The 13,363-nt window shown below is 39.1% G+C and overlaps 1 protein-coding gene across 2 annotated transcripts in view; it reads right to left on the reverse strand.

Annotated features, from left to right (window-relative positions):
- Window positions 1-13,363, reverse strand: part of TBX15 (T-box transcription factor 15) — a 75,814-nt gene that overhangs the window by 19,135 nt on the left and 43,316 nt on the right. For both annotated transcript variants that reach the window (XM_070938401.1, XM_070938402.1), the window contains exons 4-6: window positions 11,673-11,844; window positions 10,345-10,512; window positions 5,737-5,801 (exon numbers count right to left, since the gene is read on the reverse strand). In XM_070938401.1, coding sequence (XP_070794502.1) covers window positions 5,737-5,801; window positions 10,345-10,512; window positions 11,673-11,844 — 405 coding nt within the window. The remainder of the gene's footprint in view (window positions 1-5,736; window positions 5,802-10,344; window positions 10,513-11,672; window positions 11,845-13,363) is intronic.

Here is a 13,363-nt window from a genome sequence, read left to right on the forward strand (position 1 = left end):
CTGATCAGCAATAAATGCAATTTCTCCGATGCATTCAATGGGACTTTCCCCAAGAGACATATATAAATACTGGACCATAAAAAAGTCTTTTTCAGAATAAAATGTCCGATAAACAGCACTTGTACATAGGCACATGTGCCTTTCATTCACTGCACTGCATATATGCGAAGTTATAATTATAACATGTCAGCCCTTCCCAGATAAAAAGGAGTTTCCAACTGTATTTAACAGTTCTTTAGCAGGTGACCAGCATATTGCTTAGAAATAATTTTGGATGCTCCAAAATGAAGCCAAGCCAAATCTTTGCAGAAAGCTCAATAACCAGATATGGGCCATGGATGTTTTTGTACTTGTAAGAAAATCATTTCCCAATACTTTGTAAAGTTTGACCTTGCAAAATGTTAGCAAATGTACATTCAGTATGATACTTTGTCTCGGAAAAGTATTTTCTTTTAATAAATACTTTCCCAGATGTTTATAGCAAAAAAGCAAAGCAAATTCACATTTCATTTACAAACTATAACTATATATGTTCAAAATTATTAAGGTGAATGAGAAATAGAATTGGGGAAATAGATAAAGTGAAGATGAATGAGAAAGAGCTGGTATGGAAAAATGATGTTATCCCCACTGATGAACTACAATATAGCACAATCCAACTCTTACTAAAATGATACGGCTTTAATACAAACAGGCTTTATATCACCAAAGCATTCTTCTGGATGAGCACAGCAGGATGGAAAACTAAGGTCAGGGAGAATTTTTAGCATCAACTCTACATTAATGAGAAAGAAACTGGAAAAGCAATTTTTACATTATATATTAAGGCTACACTGCTCACATAATTTTCATAATTATTTGCCTCACTTATTCTGAACTTTGGATTCATTTCTCTGTATGAGTTTAATGAAATCATTTCACTAAATGAAAAGCCATTGCTCACATATGAAAAGAGGCTGTACAAATAAATGGGAAAGAGTTCCAAACTTTCAAGAGCCATGAGCGATTGTGTAGGAAATTAAGCTGAAATTAAATCCAAGCTAGACAAAGGTGCTGTTAGTAAAGTGAAAACTGAATTCTAAGACTGAATCGAAGCCTGATCTGCATGGAATTGCATTCCCCAAGAAAGCCTATTCAAAATCTAGATTTCTTGACCCATAGGCATCATTTGATTTGCAGATGGCAATGAGAACATTTTCACAATTACAACTAGTGTAGCAATTGCAGCAGTTCCCAAAGTAGATTGGACTTAGTGGTTAGCTGTCCCTTGGCTTGTAACTCAAATGCTGTAGTGCATCTTTTCTGGGGCTTCTCTTGAAAAGTCTCCACAAATTGAGGTGGTGTAAAATATGGCAAGTGGGACGTGGTGGCTCAGTGGCTAAGATGCTGAGTTTGTCGATCAAAAGGTCAGCAGTTCAGCGGTTCGAATCCCTAGTGCTGCGTAACAGGGTGAGCTCCCATTACTTGTTCCAGCTTCTGCCAACCTAGCAGTCTGAAAGCACGTAAAAAATGCAAGTAGAAAAATAGGGACCACCTTTGGTGGGAAGATAATAGTGTTCCGTGCGCCTTTGGCGTTTAGTCATGCAGGCCACATGACCATGGAGATGTCTTCAGACAGCGCTGGCTCTTCGGCTTTGCAACAGAGATGAGCACCGCCCCCCTAGAGTCGGGAATGACTAGCACATATGTGCGATGGGAACCTTTACCTTTAAAGTATGGCAGCCAAGCTCAGGAATGATATGGGTGCCTGCTCTAAAAGCTTTAAACTGACTCCTAATTGCTGGAATAGATTATTGGTTGCCTACTAGGTTCTATATAAGGTTCTAGTTTTGACCTTTAAAGCCCTTAATGGCTTATGTTCTAATTACCTGAACCAACCCAATTACCTAACTCAGCCAGAGAGGGCCCTGAGAAAAAGCCTCTGTTGCTGGAAGTTTGGCTGTTGCTATGCGAGAAAAAAAATATGCACATTTGGCTCTAATTCTCCCAGAATTTAGGAAGAGAACAGTAACGTGTGTCTTTCACCAAACTTTTAATTATTTTAAGGATGGGTTTTGGTTTGGATTTGATTCAATTACATCAATTTTAATCATTATGCTTCATTTTTTAATTCTATATACCTCCTGAAGTATTTGGATAAATATAGTAGAAATTGAGAAATAACTAAATGAATAAAAATTATTCTGTTACCTAACATTCTTTAACATTAGGCAATTACTGATCTGTACATCACTTAGCAATATTATTCTTCAAACAATCAATTGTTTAGAAAGGACAGGATGTAATATTGCAACTCTGCGAAACTGACTTGCCTTCTCTGACTGCCAGAGAAGAAATACCAAGTCTAAATTACATTAGGTCTCTTCTTTGGTCTAGTGCACAATCATACACTTCTTATTTTTTAAAAAAAATTATTTATTTTATTTATTTATTTATTATTTCAATTTGTATACCGCCCTACTCCCGAAGGACTCAGGGCGGTGAACAGCCATGGAATAAAACATATGAATACAAAATTTAAAATAAAGTAAAACGAATTAAATAATTTGGCTGAAAATTTAAAACCCCAATAATTTAAGACCAAATTTAAAATTTCCATTTAAAAGGGGGAAAAAACTTAGGTCAGGCCAACTTGATGAAATAAGAACGTTTTGAGCGCACGACGGAAGGTACGCAGATCCGGGATCCTCCGTATCTCCGGAGGGAGCTCGTTCCAGACAGTAGGTGCCCCCACAGAGAAGGCTCTCCCCCTGGGGGCCGCCAGTCGACATTGTTTGGCCAACGGCACCCGGAGGAGCCCCTCTCTATGGGAGCGTACTGGTCGGTGGGAGGCTATTGGTGGTAGCAAAAAATAGCAAAAAATTGATTTATGTATCTAAATATTTTGTCCTAACAAGTTTTATTTATTTTAGAAACCTATTTGGCCACCTACTTTATGTACCATAACTCACAATGAAAGCAGTAAAAACATTTAAAAAGCATTGACAAATCAATGTCAAAGAATACCTTTCAGTGCCCTAAAAGGAATTGGAAGCTTCAGCCTATTCCAATCCTTGGGGGAAGTATTCAATTTAACAGAGTTGCATGGGATAAGTGGACTATCTAAAGCCATGTCATGAATGCCTATTACACACCTTCCAAATGCTACACTTAGCTAATTAAAATAATAAAACCACACACTGAGAGCAAACAGACCTCAACTCCGTTTCAGCAAAGGAAGAAAAACAGATTACTATATAGAAAAGGTTGATAAAAAAAAGAAAAGGAAAATGCGTTCTCTTTTTGATACAAGCTACTCATATTTCACACTCAGAAAGCATGATCAGAGAAAGAGAGATTTAAAAGGAACAAAACTTGGTAATGGAAGATAAGAGCGTAGTAAATTATCACTATTGTTTTTCATCTTTGTGATCCTTGGTTCCCTCTACATAGTCAAAAGCATTTTTATGGGTCATTTTAAGTTAGGAGCAGCTGTTGTACTTTAAAGCCTCTCCTGACTGCTGCTTCATAGCCACAAAATCTTACTTTTAATGAACAATAAATTAAATGGTGGAACTTCCTTGTGACAACTTCCAAATGTGAGTCTGAGCATATGTAAATACTTCTGTATTGGTAGAAAATTTGCAATTAGGAGAAGAAAAAACTTAGACTTTTAGTGATTTTATAAATGGCCAGCCATAAAATGGTGACAACTGAAAGAAAAGAGAACACTGGCATATCCTGGACAAAGCTATGGTATACTATATGCTTAAATCTGTTGGTTTGCAAACATGGTCCCTTCACTCTTTAAAGAATTCTGTAATTGTAGTTTGCCTCCTGAGAATATCCTCAATTTACGACCATTTATTTTGCAATGTTTCAAACTTATAATGGCCTCAGATAAAATGACTTACAACCAGTCTTCACATTTACAGCTGTTGCACCACCTCCATGGTCATATGATCACAATTTGAGCACGTGGTAACTGAATCACAGCTGCAGCACTTTGCAGTCATATGATCACAATTTGCAACCTTCTCAGCCAACTACCGACAAACTAAGTAGCTAGGGAAGCCAGATTCACTTAACAACCATGTGGTTTGCTTAATGACCATGATAAAAATGGTCATAAAATCATGTCCAGTCATGGGATGACTTTCTTAATTACCATATCACTTAGCAATTGTCAGCCTCTGAGTGCCTGGGCATTGCTGCAGACAGCATCTGATTATTTTGGGAGACCCCTGAAGAGTTACAGGCCTTGGATAAGCCACTCCTCCAGCACCATCTTGATACTTTTTCTTCAAAGAGCCCAAGCCATTTAAATGCTTCTTGTCTGGGACCTGGTTCCATTTGGCTCTCTTTGATAATCTTAAAAAAATTCATTTTGTATCAGCAAAGCATTAAGTTTCAGTTACTTATCCTTTCTAATATGAATGGACCACATTACCAAGATTCCTAGAATTTGTAGAAAAATGTCCAAATGTAATACATTACGACCTTCTGGGGATCTCATTCAACTATGCCTGAATTTAGCCAGTAACCTCTGAATCACTGGTAATTTGCACAAATAATGAAATTAACCCTTCCCAATTTCATGTTTTAACATCCTCAATTCAGAATAATGGCAAATAACCTCTTCAACTTTTAAGAGGCAAGACAGACTTTAATTTAAAAAGGTGCTTGGGAGGATTAAAGCAGGTAAAGTGAGAGGCAGAACAAGGTTTAGCTGTAGTTTATTGATTCTCAGCATAGGTTCAGATGAATTAAATGAGCAAGTCTATTCTGCAAGGCAATGTATTTCAAAATATGAAAACATTCATGCTGATTTCTTTTTTAAAAATGCAATGAGGTTTGCTGTATTAGTTTTTTAGAAGTGTGTGACTGGGAATTGGTTAGCTGTGCAGCCAACCCATACAAACCTACCTGGCTTTATATTTGGCTAGAGAGCAAGAATTTACATTAATATTTATAAAAGATGTATTACACCAAAGATTAATTCCAGTCACAAATGATAACTATATAACTCTGAGAAAACAGTTTTGCAAAAAGCGGTATACCATTTTAAGCATTACATTAAATTTACTACCAACAAATTTAATACAATTTTTTTACAGATCAGCAAATATTAAGTACACCTTGCTTGGCCAAATATTGCATAGAAGCAGAACTCTAAAGTGGGAAGTTTTGATCTAGTTTTCCAGTGGACCCTGGATATTATAATAGCATTGTTGTTCTTAACAGCAATAGCACTTAGCACTTTTATACTACCCAATAGTGCTTTACAGCACTCTGAGCAGTTTAGAAATGTCAGCAGATTGCCCCCAACAATGTGGGTCTTCATTTTGCTGACCACAGAAGGTTGGAAGGCTAAGTCAACCTTGAGCCAGTCAGGATTGAACTGCAGTACTTCATTCCAAATACCACACAGTGGTGAAAATAATTATAACTCATGCTCAAATCATAAAGTGTAAAGTTGCTGGACTGTGTCTGTCCCTATAGGATTCTGGGTTTACTTTATTATTACTTCTAAACTGAGAAAAGTTTTACTGAAAGAGGTATGAACTCCAAAGCAAACATGTTGCCGTAAGAGTTGGGTGCAAGGCATTTTTGCTCTCTATACATTGTACATGGAGATGGAATTACGGGGTTTGAGAAACCTTGGAGATCTCCCAGTCTAATCCCCTGCCCATAGCATCTCTTCCATCCACTAACATTGGCATGCTGAAAGGGGAAGACTTAAAGGAGTTTTCTTACCTGTTTCTTCCAGAATCCCTGAACCCTTTTGCAAATGGATTTCGGTCAATTTTCAACCTGGTAATCTGGGGAACAGAAAATGATTTAGATTCCATAGAGAATATCTTATTCATCATTGTAAACTTTCACCAAACTTTTCTTTCTTATTGCATTGCCTATGAAACAATTAATTTATTCAATCTTATTTGATTTTACAGAACTCCGCTTGCTCCTTACTTTCTCCTTTTACTGTTTCCTTATTGATGAAATTTAGCACCAACTTCTAGGGCAGGGACTTTGAACAGTGCTATGTATATAATAACTACACTGCTATATGAATAACAAATGCAGTTTCAGATGGAATGTTAAAATAAATTTCATCTCCCAAATGAGCATTTGTGATTTTGCATTTCTTGACAGCTGAAAAATTTACAAGTCATCCATGTATTTAAACTGGACCTCAGTCACATCATGAAGAAAGATATAAACTCTCTAGTGCAGATGATTTGTTAATACATATACACAGATGTTTTCCAAGTGAATCAAAAGTGCAGGAGGCAAAGGTCAATACATCTGGGTGTGACAGACAGCAGGGCTAACCCACATGACCCATAACCTCTTTGGTTCCTTTAATGCAAGAAACCCAGAGTGGGAGGGGTGGAGAGATTAACTCAGAACGTTACTAAAATGATATGAAATATATTGTTCCATTCTGAATGAGATATGAAAATATATTCATTCCATTCTTAGACATTTTTATTGTTATCCAAGCATGCAAGACTGCATTCAAACTGCTTTCTTGCCTTGCCAAAATGAAGTTAAACATGTTTTCTAAGTAAATTAAAAACATATTGTCTCTGCTATCAACTAATGTTTCAGAATATAACCAATGGGTTTTTAGTGCTATATTTGCAATACAAGAGATTCATTCCGTAGATCAGGGCAAGCTCATCAGACAATTGCAATCCTTTGTAGTTCTCAACCCTGCAATCTCTTATCCAATGTAGTGATCTCAATATCCATTGAAGTTATAACTTAAAGAAAAAAATATTTTCTTTATATTCTGCAAAAGCCATTCAGTGTTTAAGATGGATGGATGGATGGATGGATGGACGGATGGACGGATGGACGGATGGACGGATGGATGGACAGACAGACAGGTAATCTTGATATTTAGATGTTTTATTTCTGGAGTTCTTCCAAAGAAATGAATTTCCATATTTACAGGTGATTGTCAACTTCAAAACAGATCAGACCTGCCGCAGCCGTCTTTCCGTTTCTCAGTTTGCCACACAGTATGGGAGTGGGGAGAGGTTGGAATGTCAGATCAGACAATAATAACAGATCATCCCATGGGAACCAAGGTCATCTCAACAGGTGCTGGCCAGAGACTGGAAGGAGTTGCCAGGGAGATGCCAGAACACCTAATTGGACAATGTGTCCTGTGACAAGGATGGAGGAAGTTATCTTTCTTTCTTTCTTTCTTTCTTTCTTTCTTTCTTTCTTTCTTCCTTCCTTCCTTCCTTCCTTCCTTCCTTCCTTCCTTCCTTCCTTCCTTTCTTTCTTTTATTAGATTTATATACCGCCCTACTCCTGAAGGACTCAGGGCGGTGAACAGGCACAAAATAAAATACATAAATACAAAAGTTAAAAGATATAATTAAAACCAGATTAAATAATTTAGCCCAAGACAATTAAAAATCTCAAAATTTAAAACAAATTAAAATTTTGATGTAAAAGAATTTTAAAACAGGGGAGAAAATTAGGCCAGGCCAGCTTGCTGGAATAGGAGAATCTTAAGAGCACAGCGGAAAGTGCGTAGATCCGGGATCCTCCGTATCTCTGGGGGGAGCTCGTTTCAGATAGTGGGTGCCCCCACAGAGAAGGCCCTCCCCCTGGGGGCCACCAGTCGACATTGTTTAGCTGACGGCACCCGGAGGAGCCCCTCTCTATGAAAGCATACCGGCCGGTGGGAGACTGCTTGTGGTAGTAGGCGGTCCCGTAAATAACCAGGTCCTAAGCCATGGAGCGTTCTAAAGGTGGTAACCAGAACCTTGAAGTGCACCTGGAAGACCACCAGGAGCCAGTGCAGCTCGCGCAGGAGAGGTGTCACACGGGAGCGCCATGTTGCTCCCATAACCACCCGCGCGGCCGCACTCTGTGCCAGTTGGAGCCTCCGGGTGCTCCTCAAGGGGAGCCCCATGTAGAGAGCGTTGCAGTAGTCCAGGCGGGAAGTGACGAGGGCATGAGTGACTGTGTGTAGGGAGTCCCGATCCAGAAAGGGACACAACTGGTGAATCAGGCGAACCTGATGAAAAATCCTCCCGGTCACGGCCGTCAAGTGCTCTTCTAAAGACAGCCGTGAATCCAGGAGGACATCCAAGTTGCGAGCCCTCTCCGTGGGGGCCAGCAATTCGCCCTCAATAGTCAGCGATGGCATCAACTGACTATATCGGGACGTCGGAAACCACAGCCACTCAGTCTTGGATGGGTTGAGCCTGAGCCTGTTCCTCCCCATCCAGATCCGCACGGCCTCCAGACACCGGGACATCACTTCAAGGGCATCGTTGGGGTGGTCCAGGGTGGAGATGTACAGCTGGGTGTCATCAGCGTACTGATGGTACTTCACCCCGAAACCACGGATGATCTCGCCCAGCGGCTTTACATAAATGTTGAACAAAAGGGGCAAGAGGACCGACCCTTGTGGCACCCCACATATGAGGGGCCTCGGGGTCGACCTCTGCTCCCCTGCCAACACAGACTGCAACCAGTCGGAGAGAAAGGAGGAGAACCACCGTAATACAATGCCCCCCACCCCTAACTCTTCCAACCGGTGCATTAAATGTCTTCTTTAATTATATTAAAACCGCAGGAAATAGTTAGAATTGGTTTTGCTTTCATGTGTGCCAAAATTATATACTCAATAAAGCAGTTCTTTGAGAAAAATGTTCATCTCGGAGTGCTGACTTGGTTGGGCTCATCAGTTGGAACTTTGACAGTGATCTTGTAATTGTCCAATGTTTCTGATTTATAACAAATGTTGTTCTTCTGAGGAATGCAGCCTCAGGAATACAGTGAATTCTTCCCACCTGCCTTTTCTTTTAAGATGTCATCCCCCACTTGCTTTAATATATTATAACTTTAGATGACCAGTCTACTGATCTATTGCAATGGAACTATACTTAGTATTTTCCTCTTTCCAATTTAAAGCAAATTGTTTACATATTTTTTCATCCATGATTCATAATTTATAGATCCATTCCCCAATCTCATTGGTAGGTTCATGGAAGATGCTATCAAAAGTCAAAAACTCAAATTTGATTGATATTGTTTAATAATATTATCTGATATTAAACCACATAAGCCAAAGTGAAATGCAGTTGCAAGCAGACAAGTTGCCAGGAGTTAAAAAATTAAGCAAGAGACGCCCTAAATACATCCAGCTCAGCCAGATTGTAGGGTGAGAAGAGCTTTCCCCTGCTGAAGTACATCTGTATATTATGTCCTACCAGAACAATCATAAAGTTTAAATTACAGTATGTGATATTTAGCCCTAAGGGAAATTAAATCCTAAGTAAACTTGACCTTCTAGAAAGTAAGTAACCTTTCTTTACTTTGTTTCATATGTGAAAGGAATGTTCCTGTGCTAGCAACCTGAAGGTCTTAAAAATATCATGATCTGAACATGTTTCATCTATTCAACAGTGAGATCTGAATATAGAAAAGAGATTTATGCCACCTAAAGTCACAGTTTTCCCTCTGAAACGGTTGAAATATCAATAATACTGCTTGATTTGGCTTCTATTAACTTTCTTTACATTATGCATCATCAAATATACAAATTTGACTTCAATTTTATAGGGAAAAAAAGGAGAAAAAGTTAAAGTTTACCACTGGATTTTATGTTTTCCAGAACATAAATTGGAAAAATCAGTTGTGTCTATGTTTATATAGATAGCCTGTGAGATGGCCTTGAGTTTACCCTCCCAGGAACTTTTGTAGCTGATGGGAATATGTCCATTTGCATGCCTGCAATCTGTTTCCACATTCCAGCTATGTAGATGTAATACCAAAATGACTTCAAGATCAGTTACTTATCTTCCTCTCATCCTTTTCTCTTTTTGGCTTTGCCTGATTCCCTTTTGTTTCTTTACAATCTAATCTTAAATAAACCTTTAATCTGATTCAAACTCATGAAGTTGTAAACTCAGAATGAATAGCATGCTCTTGTGAAGCTTGTCAACCACCCAAGCTGTAAGACTAGGATAAATGAGGAGATGTCTTTTTCCAATCCTGGCTAGGATGATCTTATCATCCTACAAACATCTCTGTTCCTTGGAGGAATGTGATTTGTCAACTAGATACAGAAGAGAGGGAGCTGGTCAGAATGTGGGGCAAACATAGTACAGATCTACTTTTTTATTTTAAAAGATGAGCATATTTTTTAGAAAGATCAATCATTTTTTTTTATTATGGTCAAAGACAGCCATTACAAATAAAAGCATTAAAAACAATAATGATATTAAAAAAATAAAAATCACTTAAATAAAAGGGTGTCAAGGAGCACACCTTCTTGCTGTAAAGGTAGGGTCAAAACTAGTGCTGTGACAGGAAAGGGCTTTTGATTACCTGCTGATTTTGATAAGCAGTAACTGTGGTGAAGACGGTCTCTGGAAAATGGAAGGTTTTCACCCCATCACCTGTGGGGACTGGTTTCGTGGGAGACAAGTCACTGCTGAAGTCTTTGCAAATAACATGGATGCGTGGCTGATACTTATGCATTGAATGCAAGATTATCTTTAAAAAAAACAAGCAAGAAAAGAGAGATTCATTTGAATGCATTATTTTCAAAATAAAGATTGGAACTAAGATTTGGAAATCATTAACTAAGAATGACACTTCAAATCACAGATTACTGATTCATCCTTAACAGGGAGAGCAAAATTTGGAGCCCTGCTTTTTGAACAGTTCATTGCAGGAAGGGATGGGATGAGGCTGCTAATTTGGGCTGACAATATCCACATCTTCTAGAAGGGAAGAGATTCTCTTCCCTTCTAGAGGGCTTTTGAGGGACCCCATCCCCAGTTATATCTAACCACCTCCTCAGCTCTGACATGAGAGGCATATTACAGGTCCTGTCTACAGTGTTCCAGGTGATGGGACCCAGAAGGAGAGCCTTCTTGGCCAGACATCCACCCTGAGGAACATCATCCCCATCAAGGGTTGGCTCCAACACTATTGATTTTCCTTAAATCCCTTAAAACTTGGCTTTGTTGCCAGGCTTGGGGATCCCATGGAAATGGGGATCCCATGAAATGGTTATATTGTATGCAAGACCTTGAATTTACTCTCCTGTGGTTTTGATTGTGTTTTTAATAATAGTGATTTTTAAGATTAATTAAATTGTTTTGTTTGTATTGTATGCCACATTCATAATGTATGTGCTACACATTATTTGACAGATAAATAAATAAATACATTTGATAAATAATCAAATAAACTAGCTAACTAGGTAAGTCAATACTTTATGTGTGTTCGTACGTGCCTTCAAATCAGTGGGCTCTTGGCAATTGCCTGGAGAAGTCCCTGTAGTTTTCTTAGCAAGATTTTAGAGATGGTTCGCCCTTGCCTACTTCCTAGGAGTGAGAGAAAATGACTGGCCCAAAGTCACCCAGTTCACTTTGTGCATAAAGTGGGACCAGAACTCATAGTCTCCCAATTTCTAGCCCAGACCCTTAACCACTACAACAAATTGGTTCTTTGCATGTATAAATTTATACATACAACGGAGAGTGGAAGAGGGGAATACCTCAAGAGAGGTAAGAAAGTGGCACTAATGTTGTGAACAGATGCTGTTTGGAGAATGTAGAAGAGTGAAACAGGCAATACTGAGAACTAGAAAGAGCAAAGCTAAGTGGACATCTACTGAAAATTGAATGCAAACCCTTGTGACTTACATGGCCTTGATCATCTAGCTCATTGTTGGTCAGTTTGAGTTTATCAAAACTGACAATTTGCCGCGTCCACGTGTCTCCAGATGCCAGTGAGTCAGGGTGAATATAGACCCTCGGAGGCACAGGGGAGTCGGCATTTCCCGCTACCATCCACTTGGAGCTGTGATACACATATCTGGGAGAAGTAAAGATGGGAGGGAGAAAGATGTATTACTTAAAGAGCAAATTCCTCCCCCTCTCCTTTATTTTATTTTATTTTTTTCCTTGTCACCCATCAAACAGCATTCAGGATGTCAGATTATTTGCACAGGAAGGAAACAATATCCTCTGTCTGTCTGTAATGGGACCCAGATGATACCTGGAAATACTTCCTCACTTCTGCATCTCTATTAATCCTCTTTTCTGATTACTAACCCCTAAAAACTTTGCACAATTGTGCAGGTTAATTGGTTAACTCTACTAATACCAGATGAAAATCTTTAAACACACTTAGGAAATATTTCATTATTTGCAGACAATTCTTCTTCTTTCCTCTGCAATCCAGGTGCTTATGTTTCTCAGTTTAAATCGTGGAAACCCATGATTTCTGATCTTGTTTCTTCTCTGTTTCTTCTCTAACACACTCAAACACACTCCCCAAACACACTCCCACCACCACAATTCCCCACCCCTAAACCACCCAAACATCCACACAACAGACCAAGTAATACTGCCCAACAGCTCACTCAAGTATTGCTGCTATATTTCTTGTGATCACTGAATTCAGTAAATACTAAGGGCACAACATTCATATCGCCTCCTGCCCAAACTACCAAGTTAGCACAGCTGAACACATAAGCTAAGTATACCTATATTCTGTCAAGGGAGACGTCTGAGGAAGCTGAGTGAAACCCAGATGGACTGGAACAAACAAGGAACAAACTCTAACAATCTGAGTCAAACAAAGTTCCATTAACGGTTCTAGAGCCACAACTAGGAAAGAAAATCCTTGTTTAATCTAGAACATTATTTTGGTAGATGAATTTGTAATCACAGAGAAAGGGAAAAAAAGCCATAATAGTCAGATACATATACACTATATGTTTACTTATTTTAAGAAGCCAGGTTCCAATGAAAATTGCTTCCCTGGTGCTGCTGACATAACATTCATTTTGTTGTTATTAAGAAGTGTGGTAGATTTGTATTTTGCTTTATCATTTCTTCTCCAGCAGTTTTTAATCTAAACTTATATTTTCATTTCATGCTTCAGATGATACATTCTGTAGTGCTTTTTGGACCAAACAAGAAAGATGAGCAGGTAGGAAAGATCAAAAACTCATTCAATCCGTAAAGGTAAAAGGTGAACATTTCCCCTGTACAGTCGAGTCCAACTGTAGGGGGAAGTGCCAAGGGAGCATTGTCATTGCCCAAAAATGCTTCCATGGTCATGTGATCAGCATGACTATACACCGAGGCCAGAGGTGGGCTTCACATAATTTAACAACCGTTTTGCCCCAGCACCGAAAATGTGAGCGCATGCATGCGCACGCTCGCTTCACTTCCACATGTGCCTTCCACACATGTACGTGGTCTTCTGCACATGCGCTTTGCTCATGCGCGTGCTTGCACACATGCGCACGTCTTAAAAAACACAGCTAAATAGGACAGCATAGTGCCAGGGCACAACTACTGGTTCGCCCGAACCAGTCCGAACC

The sequence above is a fragment of the Pituophis catenifer genome, unplaced genomic scaffold, assembly GCF_029215685.1.
Source record: "Pituophis catenifer annectens isolate HBS135680 unplaced genomic scaffold, rPitCat1.0.hap2 SCAF_2, whole genome shotgun sequence".
Taxonomy (NCBI): domain Eukaryota; kingdom Metazoa; phylum Chordata; class Lepidosauria; order Squamata; family Colubridae; genus Pituophis; species Pituophis catenifer.